This window comes from Rhinatrema bivittatum, chromosome 5 (assembly GCF_901001135.1).
Source record: "Rhinatrema bivittatum chromosome 5, aRhiBiv1.1, whole genome shotgun sequence".
In the NCBI taxonomy this organism is placed as follows: domain Eukaryota; kingdom Metazoa; phylum Chordata; class Amphibia; order Gymnophiona; family Rhinatrematidae; genus Rhinatrema; species Rhinatrema bivittatum.
In genome coordinates this window covers 81,043,980-81,066,203 of record NC_042619.1, presented here as the reverse complement: position 1 = coordinate 81,066,203, position 22,224 = coordinate 81,043,980, and the positions used below count along the sequence as shown (strand labels likewise).

At 47.5% G+C, this 22,224-nt stretch overlaps 1 protein-coding gene and 1 long non-coding RNA gene across 2 annotated transcripts in view; both read right to left on the bottom strand.

The window, feature by feature from the left end:
- Positions 1–4,916: 4,916 nt before the first annotated feature.
- On the bottom strand, positions 4,917–7,559 carry LOC115092355 (myb-related transcription factor, partner of profilin-like). The gene is made up of 2 exons (XM_029603156.1): positions 7,169–7,559; positions 4,917–5,761 (listed from the first exon to the last, which is right to left on the bottom strand). The coding sequence occupies exons 1-2, from the start codon at positions 7,557–7,559 to the stop codon at positions 4,917–4,919; spliced, it is 1,236 nt and encodes a 411-aa protein (XP_029459016.1).
- Positions 7,560–10,803: 3,244 nt separating this feature from the next.
- The window catches only part of LOC115092038, a 79,747-nt gene continuing 68,326 nt past the window's right edge, over positions 10,804–22,224 (bottom strand). Inside the window, exons 2-3 of the long non-coding RNA XR_003856886.1 lie at positions 11,611–11,697; positions 10,804–11,370 (exon numbers count right to left, since the gene is read on the bottom strand). This is a non-coding gene — a long non-coding RNA (uncharacterized LOC115092038). The remainder of the gene's footprint in view (positions 11,371–11,610; positions 11,698–22,224) is intronic.

Sequence of the window (22,224 nt, the reverse complement as noted above, 5' to 3'; positions counted from 1 at the left end):
TTGCCCACAAATCTTTGGTCTTGCAGCATTACCGCAAACAATGGGAGTTCTGCAACGAGAATACAAAAATACTAGTGTTTCAAGATTTTTCCCCAAGTGTTACTGCCAAACGCAAGGAATTTACAAGTGTCTGTTCGGATCTCGTTACAAAAAAAATAAGATTTTCTCTTTTATATCCGGCGCAACTTCACATTTCATACCATGGCTCCACAAAAACTTTTACTTCTGCTGCCGAACCAAAACATATGTACGAGGCCTACTGGATCCTAACTTGGTGGAGGAGACTTGAACTATTATTTGGAACACATGCAATGGAATAAATAAATAATGGTGAACGTTATCAGGATTATTGTTATATAACCCATAACAACTCTTTTTTGGACACTGGCTGAAATCGGGTATAAATGCCCATATTTGTCTTTTCTTATATGCTGTGTAGAAGCAACAAAGTGGGCACTCAGTGAAATTTCAACTGAGAGGTCATTATAGTGGATGTAAATCAATATCTGTCATTTTGGGTTATCTTTTGTTTCTTTAAAAGATGGCGGCTGGGTGGTAGCCGAGCACATTAAGTATTCCTGTGACTTCTATCCCTATAGTGGGAGAGGAAAACTGTGTGGGGATAATTCTGAGATACCCAGACTTCCAGCTTACTGTTCTGTATGTGTGGAAGATGTTTCTATTGCAAATAACTGGTACTGGGGAAGGGGGGTGGGGAGAGGAGTACAGAGAATCTCAGCAACACATGGAACTCTGGTATATATAAGTGTTTCTTATCTATCACATCATTACCTGCAGGTTTAGTGTGGATCTTATTATATGTAACAATGTCATTTTTTCAGCAACAGAGCCATTTTAGCTTTCTTATGGGCATAGAAATTATTACATGGATTGTGGCGGGGTTGGGTACTCCAGTAAAGAGAGAAAAGGTGTTAGACCATCTTAATAAACTTCACGCAAAGGTGGCATTTCTTCAAGAGACTCACAAGTCTCCGAGGAAGTGATAAAATTAAAAAAGAAATGGGTCTCGCAGCTTTATTATGCCTCAGGAAATACCAAAAGTAGAGGGGTAGCTATTCTTATTCATAAGTCTGTATCTTTCACTGCTTGTGAGACGGTGAAAGACAGCCAAGGGAGATTTGTTCTGGTTAAAAGGAACTTGATGGGCTCCTCTGTGCTGCTGGCCTCGGTATACGCTCCTAACTCTTATGACCACTCCTTATATAGCGATCTTCTTACACAATTTTCCAAACTGGGGGACTACCCTATTATCTTGGGGGGGCAACCTAAATTTTGTGGTAGACCCATTATTGGACAGGCAGCCTCCCAGAGGTGGACACCAAATAAATGACAAAAAAGAGCCAAATTTTTTATGCAAACACCTGCAATTGCTAGATTTGTGAAGAACCCTACACCCCGGGGAGCGTGGATTCACACATATAGCACGTGCACACCCATCAAGATGCCACATAGATTATTTATTAGTATCTGAGACATTATTTCCTCGCTTCCCAAAGCCTTCCATTGTGTCATTGGTGATCTCAGACCACTGCCCAGTTTCAGGGGAATTTGGTTCCCGTGACCCGCAACTATATGGTCAATGGAGACTCCCAGCAGACCTGTCTAATGACCCAGCCTTTCCTCCATATTTAAGAAAGAAATGGAAGGATTTCATGATGTTCAATGCACAACATTCCACTCAACCAGTGTTACTGTGGGAAACAGGAAAAACTGTTCTCAGGGGAGACATCATTAGTTATGCCAGTCATAAGCGAAGGCGAGCGAATGAGGACATTCTTTCCCTTGATAAACAAATGAAGGCTCTCAAACGTAGAATTAACATGAATGGAGAAGAAGACCTAGTTCCCCAATACAAGGCGACACAGGTGTCTCTCAGCGATCTCTTGCATGAAAGAGCTCGCAGTGCATTAAGGTACAGACAATTTACCTTTTTTCAATTTGGGAACAAGGCGGGACGCCTCTCGGCACGTCCTTTAAAAGCACAAGATCCCTCGAAATTCATAGCCAATTTATGGTCTACAAAAGGTGACATAAAATCTACATACTCAGATATCACCCAAATGTTTCTGATTATCACCACACCTTGTATTCTGGGGAACAGGTAGATGAGACGGCCATTGATGAGTTTTTGCATTGCCTATCACTTCCTACTTTAACTGAATTACAACGGTTACACTTAAATCGCCCTATTGGGGTTCAGGAGGTTTTGGTGGCTATTGGCTCGTTGAAAGATAATAAGGCTCCAGGGCCTGATGGCATGACAGATTTTTTACAAATCACTAGCACAGGACATGGCCTCTTTACTCCAATCCCTGTTTGAATCTATGGCCAGCCTTGGTGAGATGCCTGCTACTTTGAGATCCGCCACAATTGTTGTTCTCCCAAAACCAGGATGAGATCCCTTACTAGCCTCCTCATACCGCCCAATTTCCTTACTGAACCTAGATATTAAATTATATGCCAAGATTCTAGCAAATAGACTTCAACCTATCATGCCCATGATCATATCTCCAGATCAAGTGGGCTTTGTGGCTGGGAGAAGATCTGCGGTAAATTTACATAAAGTGCAAGCCGCTTTCTCTCACAGATCCCCTGTTAGTTACCTGTGACGCGGAAAAAACCTTTGGTAGGGTTGCATGGCCCTTTCTAAAAAAGGTGCTTTCCAAAATGGGATTTATTTTTATTTATTTAAATTCTTTTACTATACCGATACTCAAGACAAGGTCTTATCGTACCGGTTTACAATAGAACAGGGGGAAACCAGTTAACAACTAAGTAGAATGTGAAAGTTACATTAAAACCGGGAGCGAGAACTTGGGAGAAGGAAGACAGGAAAGATTAGATTTAATGGGAGAATATTTGATTACATTACTCTTCTTTATTCTAATCCCACGGCGAGGGTACTGGTTAATGGCGGCAGCGCACGCATGTTATAAAATCAGGCGTAGATTTGTTCGCATTAGGTTGCGCAAACAAATCTGTGCCCTCGCATAAGTTTAAAGATTTGCCCCATGGTGTTTCCAGCAGGCATTTAAGGTTAATCTACAAGGCAATGACTAAGAGGTTTTTGAGTCCCTATTTTCTCTCGGGTAGATTTTCAAAGCTGTACGCGCGCAAAAACGGGCACTTAAGCGTGTAAACGGGAGTGGCGCGCACAACCCGAATTTTGTATAGCGGTATTTGTGCGTGTAAGTGGACCTGCACGAGCAACATTACGCAAATACAAAAGGGGCGTGTCTGGGCGGAGACCGAATTTATGCTCATAAAACATATTTTATAAGGGACACACATAACTCCACCGGCGCACGCATACGATTTCACTCGCGTATATTTACTACTGCTTTTTTTGTGCACAAGGAATGAGTGAAGGCTCTGCGGCTGCTGCCTGACATCGCTACAGTTCCAGACATCCGGTAGAAGGCCAGAAGGTGGAAAGGAGAGGGCCTGGGGGAGTACCCGCTGCAAACTGGGACAGTGGCACCGTTTTCCATAGACAACGTTAATGTGCGTATGACCATAGGAGAGAGAGCCTCAGGAGCGTCTAAAGACAGCCATTCATTGCTCAATTCCCTGTCTACACATGTTCACAGCAGCAGCAATATGCGTGCTGCAATCCCTAAGGCTCAGAAAGGAAGGAGGAGGAGGAGAAGGCAGCTGAGACGGAGGCGGTACCCATTACACCGAGTCTACAGGACTCGCACCAAATTTCTGGATATGTCTGAGGAGGAAGTAATGACCCATTACAGATTTGATAAGGAGACCATACTGTCCCTCTGCAGAATGTTAGAGGGTGACCTGCAACCCCGCACGCAAAGGGACCATGCCTTGCCTGTACACATCAAGGTGACTACCTTACTTGCATTTCTGGCTACCGGCACCTGCCAAACCCCGCTTGGCCTGACGTCTGGAATCACTCAGGGTGCCACCTCAAGATGTCTGGAGCAGGCCCTGGCTGCCCTGCTGCGACACACACACCACTTTATCTCCTTCCCCATCAGAAGAGAGGAACAGCATGAAACCATGAGAGACTTCTACCAAATAGCACGCTTCCCCTCAGTCTTGGGAGCTATTGATTGCACCCACGTGCCCCTAAGGGCACCAGGAGGAGATGAGGCCATCTACCGCAATCGCAAGGGATTCCACTCACTAAATATGCAGGTGGTGTGCAACGCCAAGGGCCTCATCAAGAATGTGGTGCCTCGCTTTCCTGGATCCACCCACGACGCCTACATTCTCACCCAATCCAGGATCTATGAAGAATTCCAGCTGCGTCACATCACTGGGGGCTGGCTCCTAGGTAGTAGAGCAACAAACAACAGCACCCACCTCTCTTTGTACAATCACTAGATATAGGGTGCCGCAGTAGGCATTCTGTTTGTAAGGCCTGTGAGCTGAACCCCAGTGATCCACAGACATTATCTAACCTTCTGGTTTTCTTTTATGCTACAGGTGACAGAGGCTATCCCCTCAAATCTTGGCTCATGATTCCCATGGCCAGCCCCAACAGGGCACACCGTAGGACCAGGGCTGTCATCGAGAGAACATTTGGCATCCTGAAATCACGCTTCCGCTGTCTGGACAGATCCGGTGGGTGCCTCTTGTACTCCCCCTCTAAGGTGTGTGAGATTTTCCTAGCCTGCTGTATTCTACATAATCTAGCAATTAACAGACACATCCCTGTACCTGAGGATGGGCCTGAAGAGAATGAGGATGAGGAGGACATACAGCTGTCCATGGAGGAAATACATCGCCTGAGCCAAAGGCGGGCGATACGAGAAAGGAACAGTCTGATAGAAAGCCATTTCCGTAGGTGATAAATGTGCATTTATTTACAAGTGTGACAAATGTGATAATGAAATAAAAGTTATAATGAACAACTGAAAACTTGTGACAGTTCACTTCTTGGGCCGGCCCCTCCTACGAGCCTCAGAAAGCCTAGACTGGCCCACCCGGGTACTCCGGCGCAGGGGACTCCTCCCACTTCTTACACTACCCTCAGAGGGCAGAGGTGCCTGGGGCACATCCGGGGCATGGCTACAGGAAGGAATAGCCAGGGGCAACAGCTCTTCGGCTCGTGGTGGAAGAGGAGGTGGTGGAACTGCAGGCGGTGGTGGGGGTGCCATCCACTGATAGCCTGCAAGAGGCTGAGGCGCTGGTGGCACAGGTGGCGGTACCACCCCAGGCGCCTCTGCACGGGCAGGTGGCATCCATGGGTATGGAGGCAAATAAGCTTGAGGGTAAGGCATGAAAGGCCTTGGAGCCACTGGTGGTGGGGGCTGCACGGGAGGCATGCGCTGCAGCAACTCCCTCCAAACCTCCGTCTGCTGCTCAGTAGCCCGGCAAAGGTCTTGGAGGCGCCCCTCAAGCCGCTCATACCCCTCCCTGACAGTAAGACGGAGGGCACTGCCTTCCTCCTGCACCACTTCAGACAGGCCAGAGATGGCATCCAAGATGCCGGCGCCCTGCTGTACCAGTCTCTCTGCCTGCCCGGTATACGGGTCGGCCTGGGGCTCAGGATGGTCGGACGCACTGCTGTCCTGCTGACGATCAGGTTCACTTTCAGCGAGTGGGTCCTCCGGCTCCTCTCCCTGCCGCTGCTGCTCCTCCTCCTCCTCAGGCTGCTCCATTTGCTGACGGGCTTCCCCCTCCTCCTCTTCCGAAGAGTCACGGACCACCCGCACACGCCGGTACAGCCGTTGGGGTCTAGGTGCAGGTCCGGGTTGCTCATCATCTGGCTCCCCTAAATGTTAAAGCATATGGGAATTAGCACACTGACAATAGGGGTTTGATGTACTTCGCTCCATATGTGAAACATGCTACAGTTGCAGGCCTAATACTCCAGTGGTAGTCACATGGCACTTGTCATGACACCCCTGGGGAATCATGTGTGGCATAGTGTGGCTGGCAACCACACCATGTAGCACCTGCCCTACAACCAGTTCTGGACACCAGAGGGTTGTCAGTGTGCTGCATGGAATGTGGAAGTTTTCCGCCCAAACCTAGAACAGAGAGCCCTATTGTACGAACTGCACTTTAACCCTCTACCTAATCCAGCCACACTGTTTATGCAATCCATGGCCACATGACCTGTGCAATATGCTATGTAACCTGTGAAGTTGGCATGTGTGGTACAGGAAGTTGAAAGGAAAACAAATGGGGAAGGGTAGGAAGGGCCCTGCACGCATGTCCGCTAGAGTCTATGGGCCCTGCACGCATCGCCGCTAGAGTCTATGGGCCCTGCGCGCATGGCCGCTAGAGTCTTTGGGCATGCGCGCATGGCCGCTAGAATGTAGGGGAAGGGGGGGGGGGAAAGAGTGAGAGGGCCACTTTGCAAGGTTGAACGTGCAATACTGAGCAGGTGACATTGATCATATGCCTCACATCAATTACCAGAGAAATGCACCCTCCCATTGACTACTATTGTTTAAAGCCAGCATTGTGTGCCTTGGGACCCATGTGCAGCAGCTGATACTCAGTCTGCATTGCCCATAAGAACTAACATGCACAGCGTCAGGGTAATCAACAACCTTTGACAACTCAATAATGTTCTTTCTTTTTTAATTTGGCAGGTTTTATTTACCTTGGTCATTCTTTTGTTATCTCATTGTTAATCTCTCTTTGGCCTCCTCTACATTCCAAGTTGCATTTTATCCCTGTTTTATTGTAACTGCTACCTTATTCTTCTATCACATGTTAATGTTTTTAAGTTATTAAGTATTTATTCTGTTGTCACCCCTTGTTATTTGTAAACCGGCATGATGCGACTCCCATTGCGAATGCCGGTATATAAGAAATTTAAATAAATAAATAATATTGTAAGACAGTCTGTACACTATACTGCCTGCTGTATGACCACATATATACTGCATCACCATACACACCAACCAGAGCAGTGCACACTGTCCTACTACAGTACTTCCAAAAGTGTAGCTGTGCATTGCTCTGTGCTGTCTTGGTACATAATCAGTACAGCTGGCCTGGCTGCAATCCTGGATACTGATTGCTGTACCTGAAATGCCCACAGTGTTGGCTATACAGGTTAACAGTAATCAGTACCTATAGGTACATGAAGACATATGCTGTTATACTGTGAGTAGGTACATGGATAGGATAACAGGGGGATTTTCCAAGGTGTTGTTCTGCTTACCTTGCTGCCCTCCACGGCGCATGGTGTCCAGCTGGCCAACGCCACCCACAGCTGCCTCTGAGATGGTTCCCAGTATCAGCTGCTCCGAGGCTGAGAAAGTGATGTGGCTCCTTTCTCCCTCAGCAAGTCGCCTGGCCTGCTTCCGCTTCACCAGTCTCCTTATGTCCCTCCACTTATGCATCAGTTCCGCAATACTGCGGTTGTGGTGGAACACCGAATTCACTGCAGGCCTGATCCGCCTCCAGATCTGCTCCTTCCTGTATGCACCCACCGTACGAGACTGTGTGCCATACAGCAGATCCCGGTGCCGCATAACATGCTCCACCAGCATGTCAATCTCCGCTGGCAAGAAGTTGGGCTTCCTGAGGAGGACAGGATGTGCTTGAGCCATGGTGAAGATGGCCAGTGAGTAGCCCTCCCATCCTTTTAAAGTGATCTCAATTTGCGCGCGGCCCTCCCCAGTGGGGAGTAACCTATACACACAGCTGATCCCATCAGCGCGAATACCAAGTACGCGCGCCAATAATTAAAATTCATGTGGAACATGTGCGTGCTGGGTGACTTGTGCGCGCCACCTATCTATTTTAATTAAGATGTGCGCGCCGCATATCTCCCTCAATCGAGTTGGGCGTAATTGCCTATCAAAGAGCTGGGCGTGCAGCCATTAACCAATATATGCCACATGTGCGTGCTGTTGCAGCTCCCATCCAGTAATTACGGTAATGAACTAGCCCTTTCTGTGACAGCTGCAAAGCCAGTGCATTGCACCTCCGAGAGGCTGGTGAGAAGCCGACTACACAAGTTAGACAGTGATTGTCCCCCTTCATATCAAACCCTGGTGAGCAGTTAGACAGTATAGTGAAGTAGCCCCGATTAAAACCTGAGGACCCCCTTCCCAAGCTGCAGTAAAGGGACCTTACCTACGATTTCCCCCTCTGGATTCGGCATCCGCAGGAATCGATTAGTGTGCAGAGACTTGGGAGCTCAGCAGCATACTGAGAATGGCTACTCAATTGGGGCCAGCTGCTAATCAGCACCTCCCGGGGAAATCGTAGGTAAGGTCGCTTTACTGCAGCGTGGGAAGGGGGTCCTCAGGTTTTAATCGGGGCTACTTCACTATACTGTCTGATAACTGCTCACCAGGGTTTGATATGAAGGGGGACAATCGCTGTCTAACTTGTGTAGTCGGCTTCTCACCAGCCTCTCGGAGGTGCAATGCACTGGCTTTATAGGTGTTCAGGATGTATGTCAGTGCATTGTGCGCCCACTATAGCAGGCCTCCGAACAGCTTACAGAACCTGACTGTAGCGGCGAGGTGCGCGCCACCTCGCCTTCAGTAAAGTGTTTGGGCGAGGCGGCCATACACAGTACAGTCTATGGGCCCTGCGCACATGTCCGCTAGAGTCTATGGATCCAGCGCACATGTCCGCTAGAGTCTATGGACCCAGCGCACATGTCCGCTAGAGTCTATAGGCCCAGCGCACATGTCCGCTAGAGTCTATGTTGTAACTCCAGTGGATACGGCTTAATTATGGGATGTTGTTAACTCCATGGATCCGGCGCATCTCTCTGCATTGCAGGCTATACCGGGCCTGGCCCAACGTATCCCAACTTTGGAGAAACTTACTGCAGCATTTCAACAGCTACACACACAGAAGATACAGGGCACAGCTTCTAACCAAAAGGTCAGTTACAGGAGGTAACTTTAAAGAATCCAGTCCCACTTTAGCAGAACACCAAAACGCCTGCCGAGCCAGCCCATAGACCCTAGTGGACATGTGCGCAGGGCCCATAGACTCTAGCGGACATGTGCGCAGGGTCCATAGACTCTAGCGGACATTTGCGCGTGCCCATAGACTCTAGCGGACATGTGCGCAGGGCCCATAGACTCTAGCGGACATGTGCGCATGCCCATAGACTCTAGCGGACATGTGCGCAGGGCCCATAGACTCTAGTGGACATGTGCGCAGGGCCCATAGACTCTAGCGGACATGTGCGCAGGGCCCATAGACTCTAGCGGACATGTGCGTTGGGCCCATAGACTCTAGCGGACATGTGCGCAGGGCCCATAGACTCTAGCAGACATGTGTGCTGGGTCCATAGTAGAGATGTGAATCGTGTCCTCGATCGTCTTAACGATCGATTTCGGCTGGGAGGGGGATGGAATCGTATTGTTGCCATTTGGGTGTGTAAACTATCGTGAAAAATCATTAAAATCGTGAGCCGGCACACTAAACCCCCCTAAAACCCACCCCGACCCTTTAAATTAAATCCCCCACCCTCCCGAACCCCCCCCAAATGCTTTAAATTACCTGGGGATCCGGCGGTGGTCCAGAACGGCGGCGGTCCGGAACGGCCCCCTCAATAGAATCGTGTTGTCTTCAGCCGGCGCCATTTTTCAAAATGGCGGCGGCCATAGACAAAAACGATTCGACGGAGGAGGTCGTTCCGGACCCCCGCTGGACTTTTGGCAAGTCTTGTGGGGGTCAGGAGGCCCCCCCAAGCTGGCCAAAAGTTTCCTGGGAGTCCAGCGGGGTTCCGGGAGCGATTTCTCGCCGCGAATCGTTTTCGTACGGAAAATGGCGCCGGCAGGAGATCGAGTGCAGGAGGTCGTTCAGCGGCGGTCCGGAACCCCCGCTGAACGACCTCCTGCGCCATTTTCCGTACGAAAACGATTCGCGGCGAGAAATCGCTCCCGGAACCCCGCTGGACTCCCAGGAAACTTTTGGCCAGCTTGGGGGGGCCTCCTGACCCCCACAAGACTTGCCAAAAGTCCAGCGGGGGTCCGGAACGACCTCCGTCGAATCGTTTTTGTCTATGGCCGCCGCCATTTTGCGGCGGCCATTTTGAAAAATGGCGCCGGCTGAAGACAACACGATTCTATTGAGGGGGCCGTTCCGGACCGCCGCCGTTCTGGACCACCGCCGGATCCCCAGGTAATTTAAAGCATTGGGGGGGGGTTCGGGAGGGTGGGGGATTTAATTTAAAGGGTCGGGGGTGGGTTTTAGGGGGTTTTAGTGTGCCGGTTTTCCTGCCCTCCCCCTTCCCCCGATATACGATTTTTTAACGATAAATCGGGGGAATTGGTATTGTATCGTGGCCCTAACGATTTTTTGACGATTTAAAATATATCGGACGATATTTTAAATCGTCAAAAAACGATTCACATCCCTAGTCCATAGACTCTAGCGGACATGTGCGCTGGGTCCATAAACTGTACTGCAGATGGCCGCCTCGCCCATACACTTCACTGAAGCCGATGTGGCACGCACATATCCTATACAGTGTATCTGATGGTTCTCCAAGATGTTCCGTGGGCTGCTCTGCTGGGACTTCAACGTTGCCTCAGTCATACACTCTTCCTTCCCTCCTTTCCCACCTTCCCTCCCTCCCTCTCACACCTTCCCTCCACCACCTCCCTCCCACCTTCCCTCCACCACCTCCCTCCCATACCTTCCCTCCACCACCTCCCTCCCTCCCCCATCCTACCTTCCCTCCCTCCAACACTCTGACAATACATGGACACCTCCCACCTGTCCCTGAAATTACCACACCGTTTATGGTTTAAGAAATTATATTTAACATTGAACTTCTGTACAATATTGACAAAAAAAAAAGTGGATGGGGAGGGGCAGTCTAGGGAGCAAAACTATTTACAGAAAATAAAACTCCCGTGAGGTTAGGGAGGCAGGGACCGGAGAGGATGATCAGCGACGACGGATCATCTCCCCCAGGAGCCGTACTGCTGCAGCAAGCAGCAGTAGACCCCTGGTGTTACGATCCGTCGCCCAGATCGTCCTCTCCTGGATGGCAATCAGTGTCCTCATGCCTTCATTGACCCCCCCTCACGAAGGCCATGAACTGAGCATACGTAAGAGGCTCATCCTCGGGGGAGCGTGCCCCCGGGGATGGGCCTCTTTGCTGGCCCCGTGAGGGGGGCCAATGAGGCACAAGAGGGCCCTGATTGTCTCCAGGAGCCAGCAAAGGCTGGCTCTAGCGGGCCCCAGCGACCCTAATCCCACGGGCAAAACGGGGAGTTTGCCCTATGGGGGGGGGGCTAGGGGAAGGCCTGGGGCGCCTTTGTGCCCGGAGAGGGCTCCGCTGGTCAGGTCTCTTCGGGGGTGGGGGGGGAGAATCCACCTCCCCCCCTGGAGCGGCTGCAGCTCCTTCTGCAGCTGGACCTGGCATGACCTCATCAGCATCTGTGAAACCAAAGGAGACGTATGAATACACTGTACTGGGTGAGGGGAGGGAGGGAAGGTGGGAGAGGGGGAAAGGAGGGAGGGAGGTGGGAGAGGAAGGGATAGTGGGAGAGGGAGGGGGGGGAGGTGGGGGGGAAGGTGGGAGAGGGGGAAAGGCGGGAGGGAAGGTGGGAGAGGGAGGGAGGGAAGGTGGTTCAGATGTGGGATACTACATTCCAGTAGCTTGGAGGGGTCACTTACCGCCAGGCCCAGCCCACTGCGCCCACAGCCGCTCCAGCCACCTTGGGCGATGAAGGCGAAGCCACCGGGCTTTCTTCTTCAGGTTCTCTATCAGAAAGAAAGGAGGGAGAACCATTAGTGTACTCTGATAGTCAGAATAGTAACAGGATACTTGGATGTAGGTGTGACAACATTAATGACTGACGAGCATGATATTCTTCAGTAATCATAAACATTGTTATCAGCATTGACAATTGAGGCAAAACACAACACAATCCAAACCAGTGTTAAGCACCAACAGGAAATAACAAACTTTCTACAGTGCAAATAAATATAAGACTACAATAATCTGGGTCCTCCGGTGAGGCCTAACCTGACATTGACACTCCCACATTCACCACATCGACTTTTTTACAGTCTACTTACTCCACGGGGGTGGGAAGCTTGAGCATTATATTGCCTTTGCAGCCTCCTCCAGGCCCTCCGGAGGTACCGGAAGTCGGTCCGCTGTCCCTGTACAGGGAACAGCCATCTTTTTCTTCTCACCACAAGGGACGCCAGCAGCTCGACGTCCCTGGTGGTGAAGTTGGGCTGCCTCCCCCGGCCGGCCATTTTGTGCAGTGTGCAGAACGGGAGGTCACACCCTCACGTTCGCATGCGCACGCGAGTTCCCCACACGCAAATTCTCGGCGCGCGCACAAGTATACATTCGCGCGCAGGTGATCGAGGTACGCGCACAAGTCTTCCTCCATATATACGCATATTTTGAGTGGCGCGCGCAAATGTGCGCCCGCTATGCAAAATTAATAAGATCTGCTGTATGCGCAGAAACGCGCGCAGCTCTACCGCCGCGCGCGCTCCTTTGAAAATCTACCCCTCTATATTTTATTTTCTTACTGATTTTTAGTAATGAACGTAATTTTATTTTAGTCCTATTTATTTTATTATGATGGTTTATGTAATTTTATTCTATTGTTATTTTTATGTTTTTATTTGTTTTTTAGTTATTATGTACTCCGTAGTGATAGAAACATGTTTCTGTACAACGGTATAGAAGAATTGTATAAATAAATAAATAAATAAATACATTGATTTATTTACTTTCCATGATTCCATGCCTCTTTTTGCTTAAAGACAATCGCATCTTGCAAAAGGTGGTACGGAAGTTTGGGGGGGCCAAAAAGCCTCGATTAGTTTATGCTACTTTGGCTACTCCACATGTTCAGGGTGGTTTTGGCCTCCCTGACTTTATGGTCTACTCTAGAGCAGCCAATCTTCGTTTTCTGGGGGACTGGATCCTTGGTACATCACAACCTGCAGATGCCCCCTTAGTCCATGCTCTATGTGCGCCATTGGATCCGAGCTATATTCTACATTCCCCTCCATGTGATTTAATGGGACCCCAGTTAAAATTTGGTATGGTGAGAACCATTTGGAATATTTGGGCTTATACCCGCAAGCTACTGCATTTGCCTGTGCGGGTGTCTCCACACTACCCTATGCGATGTTCCTTTAGAGAGTCTCATCACATCCCTAGACTGCATAATTTCACTACGTCCACTACTTGGCCACTCAAGGATTTTTTAGACTCTACAATAGGAAATTTTTGTTCCTTTGTACAGTGCCAGGATAAACTGGGGATGCAACCACGGCACTTTCTATTGTATGGATCTCTCCAAGCAAATTACTGTGATCTGATGAAGGGGATTGTGGGCCCTTTTGATTGTTCCCAATGCTCAGGTTTGATTGCCAGTTTTAGTGCCAAGACTGCTAATCTGTCTAGTATGTATTCATATTATTGTACTGTACAGATTTACCAGATGTTCCCCTCCCTGCTTCGTAAATGGACACGAGACTGTGCCGAAGACCTGACTGTTAAACGCTCAAAGACGCCTGCACCTCTATCCAGAAGATGACAAACAATGTCATAGAACTATTTTTTCACCAGCTAGAGCAAAGAAAATGGGTCTTGTATCAACGGATGTATGTCTTAAATGTGCTTAACCGCAGGCCTCACTGATCCACTGTCTCTGGCTCTGCCTCATCATACAAGCGTTTTGGGAAGATATTCGCCGTTATCTTTCCTCACTTCTGGGCTCTGAAGTGCAGTGATCGAGCTCCTTCTGTATTCTGAATAATGAAGTGGGAGAGTCTAGTATAAATGTTGACAATGTACTTTTTCTGTCCAAAGTTTGCCTTATTGCCAAAAAATGTATCCTGCTCCGCTGGATAGATCCTGCATTCCCAACATGGCAACACTGGATTACCTGTATGACTGAGTTATATCAATTGGAATACGGCTCCATGTATTCACACTTCACTCCTAATAAGAAACGTCTCTTTAAGGATATATGGGTAGTGTTCTATAATTCACTACAGGCCTCTATCAATGCCCTCACGCCACTTGATGCTTAAAGAGTCCGCTGAGCAGCTGTATGATCCACATGATGAGCATAATGGGATTTGTGTAACTGGCAACACCCATTCTTTTTCTTTCTTTCTTTCCTTATGACTGTTTGTTCATAATCACGTCTACACTTACAAATGTACTCCTTTAATTCCAAGACTTCAGGTTTTAAATAGTGTAATCTAGTTTCCTATTGCTGGAGATTCTCTGTACTGGGGTAGGAGGGGAAGGTGTTGGGTGTAAAATTAAAAATCCGTTGAGGTACTTGATATACAATTCGGACTGTTTTCCTTATTCCCGCCTCAATAAAAGATATTTAAAAAACAAAAAAAAAGAGATAGAGCAGCTTTTAAACATGAACAAGGGGGAAAACCGACAGTCACTCAGCAGTGTATGGTTTGGAAGAATGTATCCTTGAAGGATATTAATGAAATAGGAGAGTTAGGGCATCCCAATAGAGAGGTTCCAATAAAAGCAAACGTAGTCCACGTGCCTATATGTAAAAAATCACCTGAGCTAAAGATTTCCAAATTATCCCTATCAACGGAAAAGCAGGTTGTTAATACAAACAAAAAACACACTTTGAACTGTCTGTATGCCAATGCCAAAAGTCTAAGAACTAAGATGGAAGAGTTATATTGTATAGCAGTAAATGATGAGATTGACATAATTGGCATCACGGAGACCTGGTGGTAGGATAACCAATGGGAAAGTGCTATTTCAGGGTACAAATTATATCGCAATGATAGGAAGGATCAACTTGGTTGGGGTGTGGCACTTTATATCCGGGAAGGTATACAGTCCAACAGGCTAAAGATCATACAAGAGACTAAGGAGTAGATTTTAAAAGGTTGCGAGCATGCGTCCGCACACACATGGATGCCTGATTTTATAACATGCGCATGCAGGTGCGCGCATGTCATAAAATCGGGGACCGGTGTGGGAAAGGGGGTGCATAATTGTGCAACTTGCGTGCGCTGATGCCCGCGAACTTCCCCCGTTCCCTCTCAGGCTGCTCAGATTTCGAAGCAGCCTCGGAGAGAATTTTCCAAGCCCCTAACCTAACCTCCCTTCTCCTTCCCCTAACCCTCCCACCCCCTAGCCCTCACCTAGACCCCCGCCAAACCTTTGTTTAACCTGTTGCGCCTGCCTCTGGGCAGGTGCAGGTTGCGTGCGCCAGCAGCCTGCCGGCATGCAATCCCCAGCACAGCAGCAAATGGCCACTGTGCCAGGAGCCTCTGACCCAGCCCTGCCTCTTTTTCGAAGCCCCGGGACATACGCACGTTGCCAGGCCTTTCTAAAATAGGCCTTGCGCGTGTAATCCCACCTATGCATGTAAATCCAATGGATTTATGCATGTGGGCTTTTTAAAATCTACTCCTTAATGCTCAGTAGAATCTATATGGGTAGAAATCCCATGTGTGTTGGATAGGAGTATAGTGATAAGAGTATACTACCATCCGCCTGGACAAAATGGTCAGATGACAAAACATTAAGAGAAATCAGGGAAGCTAACCAATTTGGCAGTACAGTAATAATGGGAGATTTCAACTACCTATAGCAAATAAGGGAAACTACAAAATATATCAAAATAAAGCCTTAGTGAAGGTGTCAGCAAGCCTGACGTTGTGTGTTTTAAGGAAACCCAACAGGAACCTGTGAAGAAGACATTTGAGACGCTGAGTCTTTTGAGATGGCAGTTTTCGCATGCCCCTGATGAAGCTTTTTGGCGAAACACCGGCCATGTAGGGCTGCTTTCATTAACAACGCTAAAGAGACTGCTGCTTATATATTCTCTATGGATCGCAGATGTCTGAAACATCATATATTATTTTACTAAAATATAACAATGAGATAAAAAACACTTTTCATAGTTTTTTAGATTTGATTAATAAAAATTAAAAAATATTTTTGAAAGTGAAGGTGAATGATTAAAAGACCGGTTGGGTTTTCCTTAAAACACACAATGTCAGGCTTGCTGACACCTTCACTTAGGCTTTATTTTGATATCTTTTATAGTTTCCCTTATTTGCTACAGTGTACTACATGGGTTACTGTACTGAGTCTCCTTGATGATATATTGGAGATTTCAACTACCCCAATATTGACTGGGTAAATGTAACATCAGGACATGCTAGAGACATAAAGTTCCTGGACGTAATAAATGACTGCTTCATGGAGCAATTGGTTCAGGAACCAACGAGAGAGGGAGCTATTTTAGATTTAATTCTTAGTGGAACGCAGGATTTGGTGAGAGAGGGTAACGGTGGTGGGGCCAGTTGGCAATGGTGATAACAAATGCTCCAAAATGCCACCGCTAGGATTCTAACTAAAGCCAAAAAAAAGGGACCACATTACGCCAATTCTAAAGAATCTCCATTGGCTCCCTATAAAATATAGAATCCTCTACAAAACACTCTCTACCATCCATAAATCTATCTACAAAACATCACACCTTGACCTCAGGATACCTTTGCAACTACACTCATCCTCCCGTCCACTGAGATCTGCACATAAAGGTTCGCTAAAAATACCTCCATTCAAAATATCTTCCAACAAAAGAGCCTTCTCCACAGCAGGTCCTAACCAATGGAACTCTCTCCCCGCAGACCTTAGGCTCGAACAATGCCCCATCACATTCAAAATAGACTCAAAACCTGGCTTTTCACACAAGCCTACACCTGAACTGATCTTTTATATCACTTTTCCTTCCTGGTTAATGATCTCTTTATCCCACATTGCTTAATAATCCTTGATTTAATCTGAATTTCCCTCCTGCCAATCTTCAACCACTTGTTACATGATTAACCTAATTTATAGGAATTCTGCTAGTTAAAATTGTATATATTGTATATTGTATAAGTTATTATTTAATCAATTCAATGTTGTCCAAGTTCCATAGTTTCCCTGTTCTCTGTAAGACATTCGAGTTAAGTCATTTCTAAGTTCTATGTAAACCGGTGATTGGTAACATTGTTACCAGAACGTCGGTATATAAAAAAATGTTAAATAAATAAATAAAATGGAGCGAAACCAGAAGGGGAATCCTGAAAGAAAGAGCAGACCTGAAGCAGCCCAGTACCCTCTGAGATCAAGGAGGGAGAAGACTAAAGTGTGGCCAGTAGACAGGAGAGAGGAAAGGCCCTGTCTAGAGACTGACAGTGGTACAGAGCCTGAAGAGAAGGGGAACCAAAAGCAGCCAGACAGCTCTTCTGTTACAGGACCCATAAGCAAGCCCCCAGACAGCCGGTAACTCTGCTAGTACCAGACCCGAAACAAGTCTCCCTCCCCTGCCCACATTCTCCAGCCGGATCCTGCTTCAGATGTGAACAGAGGGATATTGCCTGAAGTTGGCACCAGGGCTAAGTAACAGGCCGATACAGTAAAGCGCGGCTGCGGTTACCCTGTTTCTAACCCGCTTTGTATGCACAATTTGGCTGCGTAAGTCTAACCTGTGATTCAATATCCGGTTTTACGCATCCTTACCACTTCTTGAAATCGACGCGTATCCCTTTCCGCCCGCGGCATGTATATGATATGTTAATGATCAGATTAGCTATTCCCTCCGATACAGTAACGTGCGCTCCGATTATCGCCTATTTAACCAGCTGTTTTGCCGCGTCTTTACCCTGCTAATTTACCGCCTACCCTGACCCTGGCATTAGGGTGGTGAACTTAGCCGCCCCGTCCCAAACCAACCCAATCCACAGAAAAAAATGCTTCTCGCGGAGATCACGTGATGTGTGAGCTGGCAGGACGTTTTCTCCACCAGCTCCGGGGCCCACTTCACAAACCGCGCTACATCCGCATATGAATCACCTCCGAAACCAGAAAAAAACTTAGCAGGCGAGAAGAGCACATGTCAATAACTAGATATATGAATAAATTGAACACCCCGATGACATCCAAAGGAGGTAAAAAGGAAAAGAAAAACCGAAGGCTGTCTCCCCCAAAATGGCGGCCGCGAGTGAAGGCGAGCTCCCTCCACCCTCTTTGGGACTTACTATTGAGGACATAAAAGCGGCAATTTGCGAAGCTTTGGACGAAAAACTAAATCATATCACCTCGCAGCTAGGGGAGGTCAAAGAGACATTAGCTGATCTGAGCCCACGCATTGACCATATGGAAAATCGCATTTCCAGCGTGGAAGACGACGCGATCAAAACCGAGCGCAAGATGGCGGCAACAGAGAAAAGGCTCACTCTATTACACACAAAAATAGATTAACTTGAAAACAGGGCAAGGAGAGAGAACCTAAGATTCTTGGGATTTCCGGAAAGCGTGGAAGAGAAGTCCCTGAGCACTATATTAACAGAGTGGCTACCAGAGATTCTCAAACTCCCGCATCTGACAAGTAAACTGATCATTGAAAGGGCCCATCGACTCAGGGCCAAAAAAGACAACCAGATGCACCCCCGATTGGTAATCGCCAAAATACATAATTATGCCCATAAGGCGGAAATATGGCGGGCCTCTCGCAGTATAAAAGAACTTGAATACCACGGGCACAAAATCCGCATTTTTCAAGACTTTTCGGCGGCAGTCTCAGAGCTGCGCCGCAGTTTCTCCCCCGTGTGTACCCATATGCGTAATAAGGGCATTAAGTTCTCACTGCTGTATCCCGCCCGGCTTCGCATTTGGTATGAGGATAAGAGCCACCTATTTGAGAAACCAGAAGCGGCGAAGGCTTTTCTCGACAAGCTAAACCTTCATTAAATAGGCTTCAAGGACGAGAATTAGGTCGGCAGGGATGGAATTGTTGTTAATTATTATTATTATTATTCTATTCCCTGCCCCGGCGCGAAAACGTATGCCTTGGACATTTATTTTTGTTCTGCACTGAGTTGGTACTAGTTAGAGAATTAAATCTGGACCGAGTTGAAACGGGGGGAGAGGAGAGAGAGAGACGCCAGGGTTTGGAAATAGCAGCGACGAATAGAAGGTCGCACCCCGCCTTAAGACTACCCCCCCCCGCCTCAAACTCAAACAAAATTCAGAAACCCAAACCGGGGGGAAAAGAACAGAAAAAGTTAAAAAAGAAAGGGGGGAAAAAAAAAAAAGGAAAAACAAACAGGAATAGGAGGGGCAAGGCAAGACCAAAACCCTAGTAGTTGGTGGACGCACCTTGGAAACAAAAGGAGAGAAACCGCAACGAAAAAAAAAAAAAAACCCCAAACCTGTGCTTGTGGCGAAAGCCGAGCTCCATACTGGCGAAAATGGCCGACCGAGAAGAAAATTTGGCTACGCGGCGGCCCTTCGGACATGGGGGCGAAACCCCAGGGACTTGCTTCATGGGAAACACCGGATTGGCCGAACAGCGTTTGTTTAGAGCAACGGGTTGGCGTTTTTAGGCCTTGTGCGCGAACGGAGTGCTGCCTGGAGGTGAGGTGTTTGCTTCGTCTGCTTCGTTATACTCCTCCCCGCGGCCGGAAGGCAAAGGACAAATGCACAAAACATACCCAGAGACAGTGAATTATACCTGGGCAAGGGGACAGACTACAAAAGCCCGAAGGGGAGTGATCAGGGGGGAGGCTGAACATATGGGCTGAGTCACAAATCAGCCTGGGCGTGTGAGCGCTAGTTCAATTAAACACCGGAGTTTTTGTTGGATATGGGGATATTGTTCACCCAGGCGCTTTGATATTAAAAGTTTGTGTTTAGTTTTTGCTGACATTTGGTGAAGTGGTAACCCCGGACACATCAAGCGGGTCTCCATGTCTCCAGTTAGAATTGGAGAAGAATTGTTAATGTTAAGGGTGGGAATGGGGAAGGGGGAGGGAGGGGATAGTTGGAAATGGGAGGGGGAGGGCACGGGGGGAGGTCAGGGAGAAAAGGGAAGCAAGGGCTTGTTGACATGTGTGGCACAATTACAGCGGGTCGAATTCTGTGTTCTAATTGACCTATGGGACAGAATGGATAACGAACAGGGAGGGAGTGTTAACTCGTCCCATTCCATAGATGGGGAGTGGAGGAAGGGAAGGCCAGGCTGGGGGCCGACCCTAGATATTGTTTTCTTTTATCAGTCTCGACAACGACTTACTCTAATTAAGTTAAAATAATGCCAAATCTGGTATCGTGGAATGTCAATGGACTAGGCACCCCGGTTAAAAGGAAAAAAGTGCTAGCACATTTAAAAAGGCTGAATACGGATATAGCCTGTATTCAAGAAACTCACCTTACGAAAATCGAAAGCCAAAAGCTTCAAAGAGACTGGGTGGGTACCTGTATTTATGCAGAGGCGCAGCACCGTAAAGCAGGGGTGGCGATTTTGGTGAATAAAAACACGAATTTTCAAACTGTTAAGATCATTGCAGACCCTGATGGGCGATACTTTATTGTGTTGGGGAACTGGAACAACAAACCAGTGACTATATGTAACATATATGCCCCCAACGCTTATAATCACAGGTTCTTCGAGAACATATGCAACTTATTACAGATACACACTCACGGCATACAGTATGTGGTGGGAGACTTTAATGGTGTACACGATGTTTCTTTGGATAAGAGTTCAGCCCCGATGTCACCTACAGGGGAGGGAATAAAGGGAGTTGCCTACCTGTGCCGCTATCTTGACCTCCTGGATGTCTGGCGAACCCTACATCCCACTGAAAGGGATTATACCCATATCTCGAGGTCCCACCAAACACTGTCCCGCATTGATTACATCTTGGTTTCCAGAAGGGAGTTTTTTACAATTTCAAAGGCCCAGATAGAACCTTTAGCTATCTCAGACCACACACCCATTTCCATTCAGATCAAAACCCCCGGACCTAGTGTTGGTCAACGAGTATGGCGTTTCCCACACTTTTTGAAGGAGGATTCTCGATTCCAGGCATTTCTTAAAGAGAGATGGCTAGATTATGTCCAAAATAATCAACAACATATTACCAACACTCATCTCTTTTGGGACACAGCAAAGGCCATACTCCGGGGCGAGATTATCTCGTATGTCCACGCACATAATAAAAGTATAAATCAATCAATTTTAGATCTCGAAACATTACTGGGAAAGGCAAAGAAGGCAGTAATCCACCGCAATACCGAAGAACATAGGAGGGCATTCTATAGTATACTGGGGCGGCTGAATACTCTATTAGATACATGAGCACAAGCTTATTTGTGGAAAGGCCAGCAATCTCTTTTTAAATTCGGTAATAAACCTAGCCGACTGCTGGCTCATTTAATAAAACCGCAGAGGAAAAAATCTTTTATTACCAGCCTAACATCTGAATCTGGGAGAGATGTGTACACTGAGACCGAGATTAGTGAGCTATTTAGACAGTATTATAGTACCTTGTACGCATCCGAAACTCAAGCGGACGAGACCGCAAAAACTGAATTTTTTAAGGACATTCAGATACCCCTGCTCTCGGCCTCACAACGTGATTTTCTGAATCGCCCAATCCAAACACTCGAAATTACGCAAGTAATATCGGCCACACAATCAGGCAAATCTCCCGGACCTGATGGGTTCTCTTATGATTTTTATAAAATCTTGTCCTCATACATAGGTGAGCATCTGACAAGCTACTTTACAGAGGGATTGGTAAAGGGCAGTTTCCCCGCGCCTTTTAACATGGCGCATATTATAGTACTCCCGAAACCAGGGAAAGATCCAAAAAACACGGCCTCATATAGACCTATCTCATTATTGAATTGCGATTTAAAAATATTAGCTAAGGTCCTGGCGGAAAGACTGACGGTTCTCCTCCCTTGTTTGATCTCACATCACCAGACAGGTTTTGTGCGGGGCCGAAAACCCGCCTCGACTATTGTAAAACTATTAACAGCCATGACCATTTGCCAAACCCAAAATATCCCTGCGATGGCGATTGGCTTTGACTCGGAGAAAGCCTTCGACCGAGTGGCGTGGCCTTATCTTTTCTCCGTCCTTTCTAGATTTGGGTTGAGAGGCGAGTTTATGAAATATATCTCCTTATTATATACGAACCCCACCTCTCATATGCTTGTCAATGGTCACTTATCGGATGGCATCGCCATTCAGAGGGGGGTCCGCCAGGGTTGTCCCTTGTCCCCTCTGCTATACATATTGGCTCTCGACCCCCTTTTACGGAAAATCGATGGTAGCAGACAAGTGAAGGGATTCGGAGGACCTAGCCATATATTTAAAATAGCGGGGTTCGCGGACGACCTCTTAGTATATCTCACGAAACCTTTGACATCCTTACCAGCTGTTCTTGATTACTTAGACCATTATGGTTCAT